Here is a 21,544-nt window from a genome sequence, read left to right on the forward strand (position 1 = left end):
AAGTAAGTGAATGAATGAATTTATTCACATTATAAAGGGTGCAATTAAATTAATTAAACTCCATACAGATAGATTTTCATAAATTCAGACTTTAGATCTTACCTTTTAGTTAGAGTTGGTTCCTGGCTCTTAATCATTGTGTTCCAGGACCTCAGCAGGGACTTTGCTTTCAAGACTTCCATCACTTTCAACACTTCCATCAACTTAGCAGTACTTTCTTCAGCCTTTTTAATGCTTTTCCCACTAAATACAATTACCTGCTGCAAGTTTCCACGACATTTATTCTACAGAACAACAAATCGGAATCTCCAGTAAAACAGGCATCTGTGAAGCCCCCTCAGCCATTTTGTGTGCCAGCCTGAAACAAAGCGCGTGATTGGCCAACTGGCAGACAACTCAATCTTAAACGTGCTTTGATTGGACTAAAAAATACCCGAACTTTTACCGGTTTTTCTCTAATTTAATAAAAATGTGCAAGTCTTCTTCATATCGAGTTTCAGGGGTGATTTATATAATTTTTTTTACACAATATGTGAAAATTTCATGTAGTTTGGTGACTTGGGTCACGAAACTGCAGAATAAAGCTCCTCAGCCCACAGCCGAAAAGGAATTAAGTCTATTGCAGAGAACATTGTGCCAGAGGACGGCACGTTGTGTGCCTGAGTAGCAACAGTGTAACCATGGCTAATCTAATAGTGGGAATGTGCCCCAGTTAGAATCTGGTTATACTTTGAGGAATGGACGAAAGTCTTGGAGGCTTGGTTCACTTCAAATGATATCACTACAGAAGAGAAGCAAAGAGCATTGTTCCTTAGGAAGCAAGGGTTATCACACCCTAAGGGCATTGCTGCAGCCGGCTAGTAAAACGAACAAGGAATGTAAGGAGGCTTTACATGCTCACTTCTTACACTCAATAGTGCAAAGATGTCGATTTTATACATGCACACAAGCAAATGAAACAATCCCAGTTCCTAGGGGGCGAGAGAAAACCATCCCAGTTGCAAGGAATGCTGAAAGCCACGGGGGTGTTGTGTTTGCCAGAATTTGCAACTGAAGGAGATGAGACGGAGCCGTTCACACCTTTTTGTTTGTTTGCTTTTTTTCTCTGTGTCATTACAATGGCTCAGTGGCTGTGCTTCCCTTGGAGGGACTGCCTTGCCTGTATTTGTGAGACGCAGGTAGGCAGGCCTCACCTCACAGGGTTCACTCCTTTTTGAAACCTTTCGATTTGTGCTCGCCCCAAGCGAACAGGACCCACCCCAACCCAAAGATGGTGTGAGCATTGGATTCTCTAATGTGAGGTCAAAAGGCAACAGCCCGCCCTCGTCTCTCTCTCCCTCACAAAAAAAAAAAAACGGTCTCTCTCCCTGACAGAAGGGAGCAACCTCTCCTCCTCGTCGGAGGATGAGGCGAACGGGAAACCCCACAAGAAGAAAACCGGGGCGGAAAGGAGAAGGTGCAGGCCGATTGGACACCTGCACCAGGAGACCGAGAGCAGTGCAGTGGTCGAGGGGCTCCATCCCCAGGACATCGGGAGCAGGAGCAGTGCAGCGGTCGAGGGGCTCCGGCCCCAGGACATCGGGAGCAGTGCAGTGGCCGTTGGGCCCCAGCTCCGGGCAACCGAGAGCAGTGCAGCAGTCGAGGGGCTCCAGCCCCAGGGAATCGGGAGCAGTGCAGCGGTCGAGGGGCTCCGGCCCCAGGACAACGGGAGCAGTGCAGCGATCGAGGGGCTCCAGCCCCAGGGCATCGGGAGCAGAGCAGTGGTCAAGGAGCTCCAGCCCCAGGGCATCGGGAGCAGTGCAGCGGTCGAGGGGCTCCAGCCCCAGGGCATCGGGAGCAGTGCAGTGGCCGTTGGGCCCCAGCTCCGGGCAACCGGGAGCATTGTAGCGGCCGATGGGCCCCAGCTCCGGGCAACCGGGAGCATTGTAGCGGCCGATGGGCCCCAGCTCCGGGCAACCGGGAGCAGTGCAGCGGCAATGGGCCTCAGCTCCGAGTTTCCGGGAGCAGTAAGCCTGTCACCGAGCCCCAGCCACGAGAGACGGGGGAAGCGGCGCACCCAGAAGGGGGTAAAACGAGCAGCCCCCCCCCAACGACACCTCGGGTTACGACAGGGGAAACCCAACCCGTTGAGGAGGCCGGGTACCTGAGCCCAGGAAAGGTGAGGCAATTCACCGAAGCGGTGGCATGAGGGAGCAGGAAAATGGCCAGTGACTCTAAAGGACAATGGAGCTCAAACTGGCATCCTTAAACGTGCGCAGTGTGAAGAGCACTGCGCGATGTGTTAATGCCTTACAGTACCTGGCCAAGGTCAAGGCAGATGTAACTTTTCTACAGGAGTGCGGGTTGCCACACCTCCGCTGTTATCGGAGGTGGTCGCGATGGTGGCCCCACGGACTGTCTGTGTGGTCGGGGGGCAATGATTGTCGTGCTTCCGGCCTGGGGATCTTGCTGCGGGGAGGGAACTTCGCCATCACTGAGGTCAGGGAGGTGGTTGCGGGGCGTCTCCTCGTGGTGGATGTAATGTACCGTGGTTCTCCGCTCCGGCTGATTAATGTGTATGCCCCACCCGTGCGGAGCGAGCGGCAGGCCGTTCTCCAGCAGCTCCCAGTGCTGTTGGCCACGTCCCGGCAGCTCGTTCTGGCCGGTGACTTCAACTGCATCATTGATGCGGCTGGACGATCCGGCAGTGCCGACAACAGACTGGACAGCACGTCCAAGTTCCTGATGGAAACGGTAAAAGACGCAAAGCTGCACGACGCCTTCAGCGACCCTGCAGGCGGGTCCCAGCCGCGGTTCACCTGGTCGAGATCGGACGGTTTGGCCCGATCCCGGATAGACTTCGTCTTCACCACGAAGGCCGTCACGGTGAGACACACCGACCTCACTGTTCTTCTCTGACCACTGCCTCCTTCAGGCTTCCTGTCACCTACAGGAGGACCGGAAGGCAGGCAGAGGGACGTGGAAGTTAAATGTGAAGCTGTTGACCCCAGAGAACGTTGAGGAGCTAAAGAGGGACTACGCACGTTGGAGAACGGTGAGGCCCCTCTTTGACTCCCCGACACTCTGGTGGGAAGCAACCAAGGAGAACATTAAGAGGTTCTTCATAGCCAAAGGGGTTCAGAGAGCAAGACAGAGTCAGAGGGAATTGTGCCAACTCCAGACAGAATTGCAACAACTGCTCCTTCTGCAGTCGAAGGGGGTGGATGTGAGGGAGGAACTTAGAGAGGTGAAGGACCGGCAAGTTCGGCTCTTTACCTCTGAATCCTCCAAGATCATCTTCCGATCCAGGGTCCGCCATGTGGAGCAGGATGAGACGTGCTCACGTTTCTTCTTCCATAAGGTTCACAGGGGGAGCTCTGTGATCAACAGCCTTAGGGAGGAGGACGGCTCGGTAGCATCCTCGCAGACAGACATGATGAGGGTCTGCAAATCCTTTTACTCGGAATTGTATGACCAAAAGGCCACAGACAGCACCGCCTCCCAGAACTTCCTGTCCTCTATCACGGAGGTCTTGGAGGACAGCAAGCAGGAGAGTCTGGACCAACCACTGACCCTAGAGGAGCTGACTGGCTCCATCCGCTCCTTTGACTCGAGTAAAACTCCCGGAAGCGATGGCTTACCGGCCGAGTTGTATTCGGCTCTGTGGGACTGGGTGGGCCCGGACCTGCTGGAAGTGTACAACGACATGCTTCTAGCCGGCAGCATGTCAGACTCCATGAGGAAGGGCAGCATCACCCTAATCTACAAGCAGAAGGGGGAGATGAAAGATATAAAGAATTGGAGACCCATAACATTGTTGAATGTAGACTACAAGATCCTGTCTAAGGCCATCGCCAACCGGGTCAAGTCTGCTCTGGGACGGGTGATCCACCCGGACCAAACCTGTGCTGTACCTGGCAGGAAAATCTCAGACAGCCTAGCGCTGCTGAGAGATACCATCGCCTACGTGCAGGACAGACGGGTGGATGCCTGCCTAGTCAGCTTGGACCAGGAGAAGGCCTTCGACAGGATATCGCACACGTACATGAGGGACGTGCTCTCCAAAATGGGTTTTGGGGAGGGAATCCGAAATTGGATCAAACTGCTCTACACCAACATCCGTAGTGCAGTCCAAATCAATGGGTGGGAATCAGACAGTTTCCCTGTAAGGTCTGGAGTCAGGCAGGGTTGCCCTCTTTCTCCTGTCTTGTTTGTCTGCTGTATTGAACATTTTGCCGAGTCCATCAGGAAGGATGCGAGCATAAGAGGAGTGACATTGCCAGGCAGTGGGGGCATTCAGGTCAAGACCTCCCTGTACATGGACGATGTCGCCGTCTTCTGCTCGGATCCAAGGTCGGTCCGCAGATTGATCAGCATCTGTGACCAGTTTGAGTCGGCCACGGGAGCCAGGGTGAACCGCAGGAAGAGCGAGGCCATGCTCTTTGGCAACTGGCCCGACCGATCTTCCATCCCCTTCACCATCAAGCCTGACTTCTTGAAGGTGCTGGGGATCTGGTTCGGGGGGGCTGAGTCGAGTAACAAAAATTGGCTGGAGCGGATAGCCAAGGTGGGGAGGAAGCTGGAGCCGTGGAAGCAACGCTCCCTCTCCATAACCGGGAAAAATTTGGTCATCAGGTGTGAGGTGCTCTCGGGTCTGCTGTACTTGGCACAAGTGTGGCCTGTCCCTCCCTCCTACGCCACGGGGATCACCCGGGCCGTCTTCCAGTTCATCTGGGGGTCGAGGATGGACCGGGTACGACGGGTCACCATGTACAAGTCGGCAGACAACGGGGGTAAAAGCGTGCCCAACGTCGCCCTCATCCTGATGGCCACCTTTGTGTGTGGCTGCATCAGGCGGAGTGTAGAGCCAAGGCACGTGGGCACTAATTGCCACTACCTGCTGAGGTTCTACCTGTCCCCGGTGTTGCGAAGGATGGGCCTGGCGCAGATGCCACGCAATGTACCAGTCAGCTGGACATTTCCGCCCCATCTGACGTCTGTTGACAGGTTCTTCCGGACCAACACCTTTGACCACAAGTCCATCGGGCAGTGGTCAGCACGGAATGTCCTGCAGGCACTGCAGGGAAAGGACTCGATGGATCCGGTGGCGTGGTTCCCAGAGCAGACCGCCCAGCTTGTCTGGCAAAATGCCTCATCGCCAGAACTGACCAACAAGCACCAAGACCTGGCTTGGCTGGCGGTGAGGGGAGCCCTCTCAGTTAGATCCTTCCTGCACCGTCGGAACCTCACTACCAGCGCACGCTGCCCCCGGGACGGTTGCTATGGAGAGGAGACGGTTGCCCACCTCTTTGCAGAGTGTGGATTTGCAAAACGAGTCTGGAGAGGTATGAAAGGGTCCCTGGAACGATTTATCCCGAACAGCTCCGTCACAGAGGACTCTGTGATTTACGGACTGTTCCCAGGGACACATTCAGAGACTGACATCGAGTGCTGCTGGAGGGTCATCAACTCGGTGAAAGACGCTCTTTGGTCTGCCCGAGCGTTGCTCACCACCCAGCAGAGCGAGATGTCCGTCAGGGAATGTTGCCGACTGGCCCACTGCAGACTGCAGGAGTACGTGCTAAGGGACTCGCTGAAGCTTGGTGCAGCCAACGCCAAGGCTCGGTGGGGGAGGGCCACAGTCTAGGGTCCTTCCGCTGCTGGACATGGGGGGCACAGTATGGTGGAGACGCCCCTCAAATTAAATTAAGGGAAGGTATCCCACACCAGAGGGCCACATGAGTGGCACGGGTGGGGGACATTTTTTGTGGAACTTGAAATGTCAGATGGAAATTTTCGCACTGTGTACACATTGTATATATTTATTACTTGAACAGGGGCCACAGAGTGGCACTGGTGGGGGACTGTTTGGTGAAATTTGACAAATGTAAAAAAAAATTGTACTGGAAAAAGTTTGTATAGTCTCCGAAAATGTCGGATGAATTTTGTTTTGAATGGTTCAGAAATTGTATATATTTACCAATTGAATAAAGTATATTTTGAAATAAATAAAAAAAAAAAAAAAAAAAAAAAAAAAAAAAAAAAAAAAAAAAATCTGTTCTTATCAGTTTAATATCTGATACGTCCCTTATCTAGGGACCATATATTAAATTGATTTTTGGAACAGGGAGATGGAATAGGGGCTTGCTCCGTCCACTCCACGCATCGACCCAGTATTGCAGTGCCTCTGGGAACGGTGCACTTCCCTTTTGGGAGATTTTCAAAGTTCAAAAGAAAAGACAAAAATTCCTCCTCACGCTTGCTTAAAAGCTGCGTGTCTGCCTGCTGCCCTCTCTCACTTCTGCGTCTGCGTGCGTGCGTGTGTCTGTGTTGACGGACTGCTCAAGTCAAATGCTCTGCCTTCCTTTATTTCACCAGTTTCAAATGCTCTGCCTTCCTTTATTTCACCAGTTTCAAATGCTCTGCCTTCCTTTATTTCCAGCTAGAAGCTAGAAACTAGAAGCCCAGCAAGCAGAACAACGACGGTGGTTGCTTAATTTAAACGCTTTCCAGTGCCGTGCTGACCACGGCCAAGTCCAGTAATCGCCACCGACGTCGAGTGAGTGTCCAGTGCCGTGCAGCCCACGGCCGAACCGCCACCAATGGTATATTAGTATAAATCGATTAGTATAAGAGGATTATTAGTAGTGAATTTACTGGATATCTGCTCAGTGATTTTTTTTAATAGGCTGTGGGCCGAGCATCAAAAATGTGTCTAGAAAAAGGATTTCGTGACCCAAGTCACCAAACTACATGAAATTTTCACATATTGTGTAAAAAAATTTATATAAATCACCCCTGAAACTCGATATCAGACCCCGACAACGGGAAAAAAACGGAGGGATATCGATCGCTATTTATAGGCTTCCATTGCAGTGGAATTCCATTCCGTTTTTTTCCCGTTGTCGGGGTCTCATAACGGCCGCTATAGACGGCACTGTGTACAGCCTCCCCCCCCCCCGCCCGCGGAGATGGTCCACGGCTCCGCGTTCGCGAATCGGCCGCTTATTAATTGAGACCACGGCTTCACTTTACTGCGAGTACCTATGTCCCGCGATCGGAGCACTTTTTCCCGGTAAGTTTTCGCAGGCAGCTCCGAGATTAGCTGTTAAAGACTTATTACTGTACAACAGGCTGGCATTAGTGGCAATGTTTAATTGACTGTTATGGACACATATAGTTCAGGCCCTCAACTTCATGAATGAATGAAGTAAGTGAATGAATGAATTTATTCACATTATAAAAGGGTGCAATTAAATTAATTAAACTCCATACAGATAGATTTTCATAAATTCAGACTTTAGATCTTACCTTTTAGTTAGAGTTGGTTCCTGGCTCTTAATCATTGTGTTCCAGGACCTCAGCAGGGACTTTGCTTTCAAGACTTCCATCACTTTCAACACTTCCATCAACTTAGCAGTACTTTCTTCAGCCTTTTTAATGCTTTTCCCACTAAATACAATTACCTGCTGCAAGTTTCCACGACATTTATTCTACAGAACAACAAATCGGAATCTCCAGTAAAACAGGCATCTGTGAAGCCCCCTCAGCCATTTTGTGTGCCAGCCTGAAACAAAGCGCGTGATTGGCCAACTGGCAGACAACTCAATCTTAAACGTGCTTTGATTGGACTAAAAAATACCCGAACTTTTACCGGTTTTTCTCTAATTTAATAAAAATGTGCAAGTCTTCTTCATATCGAGTTTCAGGGGTGATTTATATAATTTTTTTTACACAATATGTGAAAATTTCATGTAGTTTGGTGACTTGGGTCACGAAACTGCAGAATAAAGCTCCTCAGCCCACAGCCGAAAAGGAATTAAGTCTATTGCAGAGAACATTGTGCCAGAGGACGGCACGTTGTGTGCCTGAGTAGCAACAGTGTAACCATGGCTAATCTAATAGTGGGAATGTGCCCCAGTTAGAATCTGGTTATACTTTGAGGAATGGACGAAAGTCTTGGAGGCTTGGTTCACTTCAAATGATATCACTACAGAAGAGAAGCAAAGAGCATTGTTCCTTAGGAAGCAAGGGTTATCACACCCTAAGGGCATTGCTGCAGCCGGCTAGTAAAACGAACAAGGAATGTAAGGAGGCTTTACATGCTCACTTCTTACACTCCAATAGTGCAAAGATGTCGATTTTATACATGCACACAAGCAAATGAAACAATCCCAGTTCCTAGGGGGCGAGAGAAAACCATCCCAGTTGCAAGGAATGCTGAAAGCCACGGGGGTGTTGTGTTTGCCAGAATTTGCAACTGAAGGAGATGAGACGGAGCCGTTCACACCTTTTTGTTTGTTTGCTTTTTTTCTCTGTGTCATTACAATGGCTCAGTGGCTGTGCTTCCCTTGGAGGGACTGCCTTGCCTGTATTTGTGAGACGCAGGTAGGCAGGCCTCACCTCACAGGGTTCACTCCTTTTTGAAACCTTTCGATTTGTGCTCGCCCCAAGCGAACAGGACCCACCCCAACCCAAAGATGGTGTGAGCATTGGATTCTCTAATGTGAGGTCAAAAGGCAACAGCCCGCCCTCGTCTCTCTCTCCCTCACAAAAAAAAAAAAACGGTCTCTCTCCCTGACAGAAGGGAGCAACCTCTCCTCCTCGTCGGAGGATGAGGCGAACGGGAAACCCCACAAGAAGAAAACCGGGGCGGAAAGGAGAAGGTGCAGGCCGATTGGACACCTGCACCAGGAGACCGAGAGCAGTGCAGTGGTCGAGGGGCTCCATCCCCAGGACATCGGGAGCAGGAGCAGTGCAGCGGTCGAGGGGCTCCGGCCCCAGGACATCGGGAGCAGTGCAGTGGCCGTTGGGCCCCAGCTCCGGGCAACCGAGAGCAGTGCAGCAGTCGAGGGGCTCCAGCCCCAGGGAATCGGGAGCAGTGCAGCGGTCGAGGGGCTCCGGCCCCAGGACAACGGGAGCAGTGCAGCGATCGAGGGGCTCCAGCCCCAGGGCATCGGGAGCAGAGCAGTGGTCAAGGAGCTCCAGCCCCAGGGCATCGGGAGCAGTGCAGCGGTCGAGGGGCTCCAGCCCCAGGGCATCGGGAGCAGTGCAGTGGCCGTTGGGCCCCAGCTCCGGGCAACCGGGAGCATTGTAGCGGCCGATGGGCCCCAGCTCCGGGCAACCGGGAGCATTGTAGCGGCCGATGGGCCCCAGCTCCAGGCAACCGGGAGCAGTGCAGCGGCCAATGGGCCTCAGCTCCGAGTTTCCGGGAGCAGTAAGCCTGTCACCGAGCCCCAGCCACGAGAGACGGGGGAAGCGGCGCACCCAGAAGGGGGTAAAACGAGCAGCCCCCCCCCAACGACACCTCGGGTTACGACAGGGGAAACCCAACCCGTTGAGGAGGCCGGGTACCTGAGCCCAGGAAAGGTGAGGCAATTCACCGAAGCGGTGGGCATGAGGGAGCAGGAAAATGGCCAGTGACTCTAAAGGACAATGGAGCTCAAACTGGCATCCTTAAACGTGCGCAGTGTGAAGAGCACTGCGCGATGTGTTAATGCCTTACAGTACCTGGCCAAGGTCAAGGCAGATGTAACTTTTCTACAGGAGTGCGGGTTGCCACACCTCCGCTGTTATCGGAGGTGGTCGCGATGGTGGCCCCACGGACTGTCTGTGTGGTCGGGGGGCAATGATTGTCGTGCTTCCGGCCTGGGGATCTTGCTGCGGGGAGGGAACTTCGCCATCACTGAGGTCAGGGAGGTGGTTGCGGGGCGTCTCCTCGTGGTGGATGTAATGTACCGTGGTTCTCCGCTCCGGCTGATTAATGTGTATGCCCCACCCGTGCGGAGCGAGCGGCAGGCCGTTCTCCAGCAGCTCCCAGTGCTGTTGGCCACGTCCCGGCAGCTCGTTCTGGCCGGTGACTTCAACTGCATCATTGATGCGGCTGGACGATCCGGCAGTGCCGACAACAGACTGGACAGCACGTCCAAGTTCCTGATGGAAACGGTAAAAGACGCAAAGCTGCACGACGCCTTCAGCGACCCTGCAGGCGGGTCCCAGCCGCGGTTCACCTGGTCGAGATCGGACGGTTTGGCCCGATCCCGGATAGACTTCGTCTTCACCACGAAGGCCGTCACGGTGAGACACACCGACCTCACTGTTCTTCTCTGACCACTGCCTCCTTCAGGCTTCCTGTCACCTACAGGAGGACCGGAAGGCAGGCAGAGGGACGTGGAAGTTAAATGTGAAGCTGTTGACCCCAGAGAACGTTGAGGAGCTAAAGAGGGACTACGCACGTTGGAGAACGGTGAGGCCCCTCTTTGACTCCCCGACACTCTGGTGGGAAGCAACCAAGGAGAACATTAAGAGGTTCTTCATAGCCAAAGGGGTTCAGAGAGCAAGACAGAGTCAGAGGGAATTGTGCCAACTCCAGACAGAATTGCAACAACTGCTCCTTCTGCAGTCGAAGGGGGTGGATGTGAGGGAGGAACTTAGAGAGGTGAAGGACCGGCAAGTTCGGCTCTTTACCTCTGAATCCTCCAAGATCATCTTCCGATCCAGGGTCCGCCATGTGGAGCAGGATGAGACGTGCTCACGTTTCTTCTTCCATAAGGTTCACAGGGGGAGCTCTGTGATCAACAGCCTTAGGGAGGAGGACGGCTCGGTAGCATCCTCGCAGACAGACATGATGAGGGTCTGCAAATCCTTTTACTCGGAATTGTATGACCAAAAGGCCACAGACAGCACCGCCTCCCAGAACTTCCTGTCCTCTATCACGGAGGTCTTGGAGGACAGCAAGCAGGAGAGTCTGGACCAACCACTGACCCTAGAGGAGCTGACTGGCTCCATCCGCTCCTTTGACTCGAGTAAAACTCCCGGAAGCGATGGCTTACCGGCCGAGTTGTATTCGGCTCTGTGGGACTGGGTGGGCCCGGACCTGCTGGAAGTGTACAACGACATGCTTCTAGCCGGCAGCATGTCAGACTCCATGAGGAAGGGCAGCATCACCCTAATCTACAAGCAGAAGGGGGAGATGAAAGATATAAAGAATTGGAGACCCATAACATTGTTGAATGTAGACTACAAGATCCTGTCTAAGGCCATCGCCAACCGGGTCAAGTCTGCTCTGGGACGGGTGATCCACCCGGACCAAACCTGTGCTGTACCTGGCAGGAAAATCTCAGACAGCCTAGCGCTGCTGAGAGATACCATCGCCTACGTGCAGGACAGACGGGTGGATGCCTGCCTAGTCAGCTTGGACCAGGAGAAGGCCTTCGACAGGATATCGCACACGTACATGAGGGACGTGCTCTCCAAAATGGGTTTTGGGGAGGGAATCCGAAATTGGATCAAACTGCTCTACACCAACATCCGTAGTGCAGTCCAAATCAATGGGTGGGAATCAGACAGTTTCCCTGTAAGGTCTGGAGTCAGGCAGGGTTGCCATCTTTCTCCTGTCTTGTTTGTCTGCTGTATTGAACATTTTGCCGAGTCCATCAGGAAGGATGCGAGCATAAGAGGAGTGACATTGCCAGGCAGTGGGGGCATTCAGGTCAAGACCTCCCTGTACATGGACGATGTCGCCGTCTTCTGCTCGGATCCAAGGTCGGTCCGCAGATTGATCAGCATCTGTGACCAGTTTGAGTCGGCCACGGGAGCCAGGGTGAACCGCAGGAAGAGCGAGGCCATGCTCTTTGGCAACTGGCCCGACCGATCTTCCATCCCCTTCACCATCAAGCCTGACTTCTTGAAGGTGCTGGGGATCTGGTTCGGGGGGGCTGAGTCGAGTAACAAAAATTGGCTGGAGCGGATAGCCAAGGTGGGGAGGAAGCTGGAGCCGTGGAAGCAACGCTCCCTCTCCATAACCGGGAAAAATTTGGTCATCAGGTGTGAGGTGCTCTCGGGTCTGCTGTACTTGGCACAAGTGTGGCCTGTCCCTCCCTCCTACGCCACGGGGATCACCCGGGCCGTCTTCCAGTTCATCTGGGGGTCGAGGATGGACCGGGTACGACGGGTCACCATGTACAAGTCGGCAGACAACGGGGGTAAAAGCGTGCCCAACGTCGCCCTCATCCTGATGGCCACCTTTGTGTGTGGCTGCATCAGGCGGAGTGTAGAGCCAAGGCACGTGGGCACTAATTGCCACTACCTGCTGAGGTTCTACCTGTCCCCGGTGTTGCGAAGGATGGGCCTGGCGCAGATGCCACGCAATGTACCAGTCAGCTGGACATTTCCGCCCCATCTGACGTCTGTTGACAGGTTCTTCCGGACCAACACCTTTGACCACAAGTCCATCGGGCAGTGGTCAGCACGGAATGTCCTGCAGGCACTGCAGGGAAAGGACTCGATGGATCCGGTGGCGTGGTTCCCAGAGCAGACTGCCCAGCTTGTCTGGCAAAATGCCTCATCGCCAGAACTGACCAACAAGCACCAAGACCTGGCTTGGCTGGCGGTGAGGGGAGCCCTCTCAGTTAGATCCTTCCTGCACCGTCGGAACCTCACTACCAGCGCACGCTGCCCCCGGGACGGTTGCTATGGAGAGGAGACGGTTGCCCACCTCTTTGCAGAGTGTGGATTTGCAAAACGAGTCTGGAGAGGTATGAAAGGGTCCCTGGAACGATTTATCCCGAACAGCTCCGTCACAGAGGACTCTGTGATTTACGGACTGTTCCCAGGGACACATTCAGAGACTGACATCGAGTGCTGCTGGAGGGTCATCAACTCGGTGAAAGACGCTCTTTGGTCTGCCCGAGCGTTGCTCACCACCCAGCAGAGCGAGATGTCCGTCAGGGAATGTTGCCGACTGGCCCACTGCAGACTGCAGGAGTACGTGCTAAGGGACTCGCTGAAGCTTGGTGCAGCCAACGCCAAGGCTCGGTGGGGGAGGGCCACAGTCTAGGGTCCTTCCGCTGCTGGACATGGGGGGCACAGTATGGTGGAGACGCCCCTCAAATTAAATTAAGGGAAGGTATCCCACACCAGAGGGCCACATGAGTGGCACGGGTGGGGGACATTTTTTGTGGAACTTGAAATGTCAGATGGAAATTTTCGCACTGTGTACACATTGTATATATTTATTACTTGAACAGAGGCCACAGAGTGGCACTGGTGGGGGACTGTTTGGTGAAATTTGACAAATGTAAAAAAAATTGTACTGGAAAAAGTTTGTATAGTCTCCGAAAATGTCGGATGAATTTTGTTTGAATGGTTCAGAAATTGTATATATTTACCAATTGAATAAAGTATATTTTGAAATAAAAAAAATCAAAAAAAATCTGTTCTTATCAGTTTAATATCTGATACGTCCCTTATCTAGGGACCATATATTAAATTGATTTTTGGAACAGGGAGATGGAATAGGGGCTTGCTCCGTCCACTCCACGCATCGACCCAGTATTGCAGTGCCTCTGGGAACGGTGCACCTCCCTTTCGGGAGATTTTCAAAGTTTAAAAAAAAAGACAAAACTTAACTCTTCACGCTTGCATAAAAGCTGCGTGTCTGCCTGCTGCCCTCTCTCACTCTGTGTGTGTTGACGGAACCACTCAAGTAAGAGGAGGAGGATGTTTTAAACTTCCAGGTAGGAGAAAAAAATCTTCAGCAAAATGTTCAAAGTCACAATCAAAGATCCTATAGCGGAGCAAGATGGATTACTCTCACGCAAACGTGTAGTACGCTCATGGGCGGATTCATGGGCGATTTTATGACTCATTTTAGCAACCTGCCCCCGCCATCTTGTTCCGCCATTTTGCTCCGCCCTCTTGCTTCCGGCCAAAGATTGGATCCGCAGCGCGGAGAAGGAGTGCGGGGCCCGGGGCAGCGGGGAGAGAGAGTGCGGGGCCCGGGGCAGCGGGGAGAGAGAGTGCGGGGCCCGGGGCAGCGGGGAGAGAGAGTGCGGGGCCCGGGGCAGCGGGGAGAGAGAGTGCGGGGCCCGGGGCAGCGGGGAGAGAGGGGGGGAGACATTTGTAGTGAGGGGGCAGGCGAGGGAGTGCCGGGGGGGATAAGGCCTAGTGTGTGTGAAGCTGCGGGGAGGTTTACAATGTTTCTTATTTAATGTCCCTTGTCTAGTCTGAAATAAAGTTCATTATTGGATTAAAAGAGATATAATTGTGTGTGTTATATGATTATATACATTTATATCACATTCATGTATGTGTGTTTATAAACATTTTATTCTTTAACAAGAATTAACAGAATTATGAACCAACAGAATTATGAATCTAACCCTATATCACGCACAAAAAGTTCCGCAATGTCAATCACCCTGCGAGTCGGGTCGGTTCCGGTTACTACAAAATCAACTCAAACACTGCTTGTGGACCATTTAAAAAGAAATGATTTAAAAAACATTAAAAAAGACAATTACCAGAATCAAATGTTATTGTTGACAAGAAGTATGAACTGACAGATTTATGAATCTAACCGCAACAAACTTTTGCCCCACAACATTGATTACACTGCGAGTCGGGTCCGGTCAGGTAGGCTCAGGTTACTAAAATGGGCGTGGAAAAATGCCCATGATCCCCTCCATAGCGTACTACACGTCAGTCCATTGCATTTCGCAGGAGTAGCCTATCTTGCTCCGCTATAAGATCTTTGGTCACAATTGCCGGCTCTGCCAATCAAGTCGCTTCTCGGCCTTTTGGCTAAAATCAAGTGTAGTATCTGTTCTTATCAGTGGTAAAAGGGAACATCTGTTCTTATCAAAGATCTTATAGTGGAGCAAGATGGGTTAAAGCGCTTTCTCACGGGGCGACTTGACGCAAGATGTAACCAGAGTGAAGTGGTCGTGGTCTAGCACGATATCACGCGATATAACGGGGGGTAGATAAAGAGTTCCCACAATACTCAGCATTTCTGTTACTTGTCCGTCTCCCAAGCTTTCCCGTTAAATCTTGAATGAACATTGTGAACTGTAAAAGTGTTGTTAAATCATCACGTGGCACAAATGATGTCACTTTTTTTTTCACACACTATAAATATCCTCCCTTGGTTGAATTGGCTCATTTGGAGACATGCCTGTACTAATGCCGTGACTTTACTGCAGGAAGATGCCACATTACTTAGGAGAGAGGGGGAGAGAGACAGAGAGAGAGGCACAGAGGCAGTGTGATGTACTTCGGGGTGAGTGGCGGAAGATAAATAGCGCACATGACCTTGGTCTATCTGTGTGTGTGGGAGCGAAGTGAGACTAAGCAGAATACATCGGTCTTATTGTGTGTGGGGGGAGAAAGAGAGAGGTGGGGGAGGGGGAGAAAGAGAGAGGTGGGGGAGGGGGAGAAAGAGAGAGGTGGGGGAGGGGGAGATAGAGAGGGGTGGGGGGGGAGAGAGAGAAATGAGGGGAGACGTATATACACACACAAAGCAGAGTTTTACTGTGCATGTGGGAGACACAGATGGACTGAGCACAGTACCTCGGTCTTACTGTGTGTGGGAGAGGGGGAGAAAGAGACGTACACTCACAGAGGCAGAGTCTCTCAGCCTGTGTAAGAGGGAGGGAGGGAGAGAGAGAGAGAGAGGCACACACAAGGTGGATGTGAAATCTCACCTGCCTGTTTCAGTGACAGACACCCGCCGCCAGTAAATGAAGACACCCCCATCTCTCTCCCTCGACTCCCCCACCTTTCCCTCCCAACTCCAGTCCCGTCCCGACCCCCTGGGAAACTGAAGGGAGCAACAATCAACTGCTGCCTGCCCGCTGAGTTAAAGAGTTCCCACGGTAGACTGTAAAACTGGGACCCTGGTTCTGGACTCCCCCAACATCGGGAACATTCTTCCTGCATCTAGCCTGTCCAATCCCGTAGATACTGATTAGACCGGTATCTATTTATTTACTTTATTAATGATTTCAATTAAATATTGGGAACATCAGGCCGCAAACGTTATTCCTTGAGTGTTAGTGCTGGACTTTGACTCGACCTTCCTAGTTAGCCGGTGCCTGAGACTGAGCCAAGCAATGTCCAGACCTGACTTCAACACAAAGTGATGGAGGAACTCAAAGGGTCAGGCTCGTCCAACGCTCTGTGTTTTGCTCGTGATTCCTGCATCTGCAGTTCCTCGTGTCTACACACCAGAGTTGCCACTTGACTCCGAGATGACCATCACAGAGCATACGGAAGATAGACACGAAATGCTGGAGTAACACAGCGGGACGGGCAGCATCTCTGGAGAGAAGGAATGTGTGACGTTTCGGTTCGAGACCCTTCTTCAGAGTCTCGTCCCGAAACGTCACCCATTCCTTTTATCCAGATGCTGCCCGTCCAGTATTTTATGTCTGTCTCCAGTATTACTGTGTCTATCATCGGCGCAAACCAACATCTACAGTTCTTTCCGACACATTAGAGGATACCGTCTCGCCATCACTCGGATTACCCGCTTCATTTCCATAACGTTGCCACCTCTCTTTACTTTGCTTACTGAAGCCTGATCCTTGTCACACCCAGTGCTCTATCGCCCAGCCTCTCATCTTTCAATCGGGTTCGGCCAGGAAGGAACTGCAGATGCTGGATTAAAACGAAGATAGACACAACATGTAGCTCAGTGGGACAGGCAGCATATCAGAAGGGTCTCGAACCGAAATGTCACCCATTCCTTCTCCCCAGAGATGCTGCCTGTTGCGCTGAGTTCCTCCATTTTGTGTCACCTTGGGTTTATCCAGGATCTCCCCGTTGATGTCCTAACTCGCTTTGGTTTGTTATTATTGTCTCATATCGAGAACCAGCAGATACAGGTTTAGGTTCGGGGGGGATGATATGCAGATGATATGCGGATGCAAATCTTTATTTTTTAAATTCAATCCCACAGAAGACAATTTTTACTCACCTTCTGTCCCCTCTGTCCAGCTTCCCGGTTCACCGTTCGCAGGAGTTCCCACGGTAACCGCAAGAGTTATTACGGATATCGCACTGGCCACTACGTTCATATAATGTTGCAATGCTCAACCACAAGTGTACAAGTCACTCTTGGAGAAATTCAAACTTGTTGAATTTTCTCCCGAGTCACCAAGTTACACGATTACCTGCCGTTAGCGCCACGGTGGTCCACGAATGCCGTACTGTTATCGCACGAGATTCCCACGATGTTAAACTCTGGTTAACTCTTGCGTCTAGTCGCCCCATAAGCGCTATTACTCTCACGCAAACGTGTAGTACGCTCATGGGCGGATTCATGGGTGATTATATGACCCATTTTAGCAACCAGCCCCCGCCATCTTGCTTCCGGTCAAAGATCGGATCTTTGTTTCCGCAGCGGGGAGAGGGAGTGCGCGGCCCGGGGCAGCGGGAGAGGGAGTGTGGGGCCCGGGGAGAGGGAGTGTGGGGCCCGGGGAGAGGGAGTGTGGGGCCCGGGGAGAGGGAGTGTGGGGCCCGGGGAGAAGGAGTGTGGGGCCCGGGGAGAGGGAGTGTGGGGCCCGGGGAGAGGGAGTGTGGGGCCCGGGGAGAGGGAGTGTGGGGCCCGGGGCAGCGGGGAGAAGGAGTGCGCGGCCTGGGGAGAGGGAGTGTACGGCCCGGGGAGAAGGAGTGCGCGGCCCGGGGAGGAGTGCGCGGCCCGGGGAGAGGGAGTGTGGGGCCTGGGGCAGCGGGAGAGGGAGTGTGGGGCCAGGGGAGAGGGAGTGCGCGGCCCGGGGCAGCGGGAGAGGGAGTGTGGGGCCAGGGGAGAGGGAGTGTGCGGCCCGGGGAGAAGGAGTGCGCGGCCCGGGTGGAGGGAGTGTGGGGCAGCGGGAGAGGGAGTCCGCGGCCCGCGGCAGCGGGAGAGGGAGTGTGGGGCCAGGGGCAGCGGGGAGAGGGAGTGTGGGGCCAGGGGAGAGGGAGTGTGGGGCCCGGGGCAGCGGGGAGAGGGAGTGTGGGGCCCGGGGATAAGGCCTAGTGTGTGTGAAGTTGCGGGGAGGTTTACAATGTTTCTTATTTAATGTCCCTTGTCTAGTCTGAAATAAAGTTCATCATTGGATCAGAAGAAATATAATTGTATGTGTTATATGATTATATACATTTATATCACATTCATGTAGGTGTGTTTATAAACATTTTATTCTTTAACAAGAATTAACAGAATTATGAACTAACAGAATTATGAATCTAACCCTACATCACGCACAAAAACTTCCCCTGCAATGTCAATTACCCTGCGAGTCGGGTCGGTTCCGGTTACTACAAAATCAACTCAAACACTACTTGTGAGCCATTTAAAAAGAAATGATTTAAAATATATTAAAAAAGACAATTACCAGAGTCAAGTTTTATTCTTGACAAGAAGTATGAACTGACAGAATGATGAATCTAACCCTATATCACACACACAAACCGTTCATTGATTACACTGCGAGTCGGGTTGGGTCAGGTAGGCTCCGGTTACTAAAATGGGCGGGGGAAATGCCCAGGATCCCCTCCGTAGCGTACTACACGTCAGCCCATTGTATTTAGCAGGAGTAGCCTATCTTGCTCCGCTATAAGATCTTTGGTTCTTATTAGAACAGTGAAAGGGGCTATCTGTTCTTGTTAGAACAGCCCTGGCGGTCCATTAAGGACAAGAGCTGCAGGACCATGGCAAAGATCAAGGCACGAAAGCTGCGCGGGAAAAAGAAGGAGGAGCTCCTCAAGCAGCTGGATGATCTCAAGGTGGAACTGTCCCAGATCCGTGTTGCCAAGGTAACAGGAGGAGCTGCGTCAAAGCTTTCCAAGATCCGTGTCGTGCGCAAGTCCATTGCCAGAGTCCTTACCGTCATTAATCAGACACAGAAGGAGAACTTGAGAAAATTCTACAAAGGCAAGAAGTACAAGCCTTTGGATCTGCGACCCAAGAAGACCCGAGCTATGCGCCGGCGACTAAACAAGCACGAGGAGAGTTTTTTTTTTGTTTTTTTTAAATTATTTTTATTAGAAGTACGGTAAATTACAATAACACACAACACCTATATCTTAATACATTTTTTTGTACCGCTTCATTTTTTTTTTAAGCTTTAAGAAAAAGATAGAAGTAAGGAAAGTAAAGAAGGTGCGCAAGAGTCGTGAAGTGCAAGAGAGTGTTGGGAAAAGAAAGCCCCTTAGAAAAGAAGTTAGAGAAGGAAGTAAAGTAAGAAAGTAGACCCTAGAAAAGAAAGAAAAAGAAAGTAAGGACAATCGCTCTATTATAACATTAAACTCCGCAGAAAGACTACCAACCAAGTCTGTTTTTGTTGTTTTACCTCCCATTGCCAGGTCCTGATGCACGAGGAGAGTTTGAAGACGAAGAAACTGCAGAGGAAAGAGCGTCTGTACCCCATGCGCAAATACGCTGTGAAAGTTTAAATGTTCACCCACAGTTCTCATTAAATTTAAGAAAAGGAACAAAATAAAAAATAAAAAATAAATCTGTTCTTATCAGTTTAATATCTGATACGTCCCTTATCTAGGGACCATATATTAAATTGATTTAATAATAATAATAATAATAATAATATAACTGCTCCTTCTGCAGTCGAGGGGGGTGGATGTGAGGGAGGAACTTAGAGAGGTGAAGGACCGGCAAGCTCGGCTCTTTACCTCTGAATCCTCCAAGATCATCTTCCGATCCAGGGTCCGCCATGTGGAGCAGGATGAGATGTGCTCACGTTTCTTCTTCCATAAGGTTCACAGGGGGAGCTCTGTGATCAACAGCCTTAGGGAGGAGGACGGCTCGGTAGCATCCTCGCAGACAGACATGATGAGGGTCTGCAAATCCTTTTACTCGGAATTGTATGACCAAAAGGCCACAGACAGCACCGCCTCCCAGAACTTCCTGTCCTCTATCACGGAGGTCTTGGAGGACAGCAAGCGGGAGAGTCTGGACCAACCACTGACCCTAGAGGAGCTGACTGGCTCCATCCGCTCCTTTGACTCGAGTAAAACTCCCGGAAGCGATGGCTTACCGGCCGAGTTGTATTCGGCTCTGTGGGACTGGGTGGGCCCGGACCTGCTGGAAGTGTACAACGACATGCTTCTAGCCGGCAGCATGTCAGACTCCATGAGGAAGGGCAGCATCACCCTAATCTACAAGCAGAAGGGGGAGATGAAAGATATAAAGAATTGGAGACCCATAACATTGTTGAATGTAGACTACAAGATCCTGTCTAAGGCCATCGCCAACCGGGTCAAGTCTGCTCTGGGACGGGTGATCCACCCGGACCAAACCTGTGCTGTACCTGGCAGGAAAATCTCAGACAGCCTAGCGCTGCTGAGAGATACCATCGCCTACGTGCAGGACAGACGGGTGGATGCCTGCCTAGTCAGCTTGGACCAGGAGAAGGCCTTCGACAGGATATCGCACACGTACATGAGGGACGTGCTCTCCAAAATGGGTTTTGGGGAGGGAATCCGAAATTGGATCAAACTGCTCTACACCAATATCCGTAGTGCAGTCCAAATCAATGGGTGGGAATCAGACACGTTCCCTGTAAGGTCTGGAGTCAGGCAGGGTTGCCCTCTCTCTCCTGTCTTGTTTGTCTGCTGTATTGAACCTTTTGCCGAGTCCATCAGGAAGGATGCGAGCATAAGAGGAGTGACATTGCCAGGCAGTGGGGGCATTCAGGTCAAGACCTCCCTGTACATGGACGATGTCGCCGTCTTCTGCTCGGATTCAAGGTCGGTCCGCAGATTGATCAGCATCTGCGACCAGTTTGAGTCGGCCACGGGAGCCAGGGTGAACCGCAGGAAGAGCGAGGCCATGCTCTTTGGCAACTGGCCCGACCGATCTTCCATCCCCTTCACCATCAAGCCTGACTTCTTGAAGGTGCTGGGGATCTGGTTCGGGGGGGCTGAGGCGAGTAACAAGAATTGGCTGGAGCGGATAGCCAAGGTGGGGAAGAAGCTGGAGCTGTGGAGGCAACGCTCCCTCTCCATAACCGGGAAAAATTTGGTCATCAGGTGTGAGGTGCTCTCGGGGCTGCTGTACTTGGCACAAGTGTGGCCTGTCCCTCCCTCCTACGCCACGGGGATCACCCGGGCCGTCTTACAGTTCATCTGGGGGTCGAGGATGGACCGGGTGAGACGGGTCACAATGTACAAGTCGGCAGACAACGGGGGAAAAAGCGTGCCCAACGTCGCCCTCATCCTGATGGCCACCTTTGTGTGTGGCTGCATCAGGCGGAGTGTAGAGCCAAGGCACGTGGGCACTAAGTGCCACTACCTGCTGAGGTTCTACCTGTCCCCGGTGTTGCGAAGGATGGGCCTGGCGCAGATGCCACGCAATGTGCCAGTCAGCTGGACATTGCCGCCCCATCTGTCGTCTGTGGAAAGGTTCTTCCGGACCAACAACTTTGACCACAAGTCCATCGGGCAGTGGTCAGCACGGAATGTCCTGCAGGGACTGCAGGGAAAGGACTCGATGGATCCGGTGGCGTGGTTCCCAGAGCAGACTGCCCAGCTTGTCTGGCAAAATGCCTCATCGCCAGAACTGACCAACAAGCACCAAGACCTGGCTTCGCTGGCGGTGAGGGGAGCCCTCTCAGTTAGATCCTTCCTGCACCGTCGGAACCTCACTACCAGCGCACGCTGCCCCCGGGACGGTTGCTATGGAGAGGAGACGGTTGCCCACCTCTTTGCAGAGTGTGGATTTGCAAAAAGAGTCTGGAGAGGTATGAAAGGGTCCCTGGAACGATTTATCCCGAACAGCTCCGTC

General features: G+C 52.1%; 1 protein-coding gene, 1 non-coding gene and 3 pseudogenes across 2 annotated transcripts; all 5 read left to right on the plus strand.

The window, feature by feature from the left end:
• The first annotated feature begins 5,973 nt into the window (after positions 1 to 5,973).
• LOC116967169 lies at positions 5,974 to 6,186 on the plus strand (annotated as a pseudogene).
• A 6,976-nt stretch (positions 6,187 to 13,162) lies between these two features.
• Positions 13,163 to 13,345, plus strand: LOC116967185. Its single transcript, XR_004410178.1, has one exon. It is a non-coding gene; the product is annotated as a U2 spliceosomal RNA (small nuclear RNA).
• A 1,197-nt stretch (positions 13,346 to 14,542) lies between these two features.
• On the plus strand, positions 14,543 to 14,722 carry LOC116967183 (annotated as a pseudogene).
• A 3,730-nt stretch (positions 14,723 to 18,452) lies between these two features.
• Positions 18,453 to 19,233, plus strand: LOC116966988 (60S ribosomal protein L35-like). Its single transcript, XM_033013411.1, has 2 exons — positions 18,453 to 18,750; positions 19,123 to 19,233. The coding sequence occupies exons 1-2, from the start codon at positions 18,454 to 18,456 to the stop codon at positions 19,195 to 19,197; spliced, it is 372 nt and encodes a 123-aa protein (XP_032869302.1). The 5' UTR covers position 18,453; the 3' UTR covers positions 19,198 to 19,233.
• A 25-nt stretch (positions 19,234 to 19,258) lies between these two features.
• LOC116967131 lies at positions 19,259 to 19,305 on the plus strand (annotated as a pseudogene).
• The last annotated feature ends 2,239 nt before the right edge of the window (positions 19,306 to 21,544 follow it).

The sequence above is a fragment of the Amblyraja radiata genome, chromosome 38 (genome assembly GCF_010909765.2).
Source record: "Amblyraja radiata isolate CabotCenter1 chromosome 38, sAmbRad1.1.pri, whole genome shotgun sequence".
Taxonomy (NCBI): Eukaryota; Metazoa; Chordata; class Chondrichthyes; order Rajiformes; family Rajidae; genus Amblyraja; species Amblyraja radiata.

Excerpts from the sequence above, each read along its gene's own strand:
- LOC116966988 (XM_033013411.1), top strand. The coding sequence starts at position 18,454 with ATGGCAAAGATCAAGGCACGAAAGCTGCGCGGGAAAAAGAAGGAGGAG. Across the intron at positions 18,751-19,122 it reads GGCGACTAAACAAGCACGAG|GAGAGTTTGAAGACGAAGAA; the intron begins GAGAGTTTTTTT and ends CTGATGCACGAG.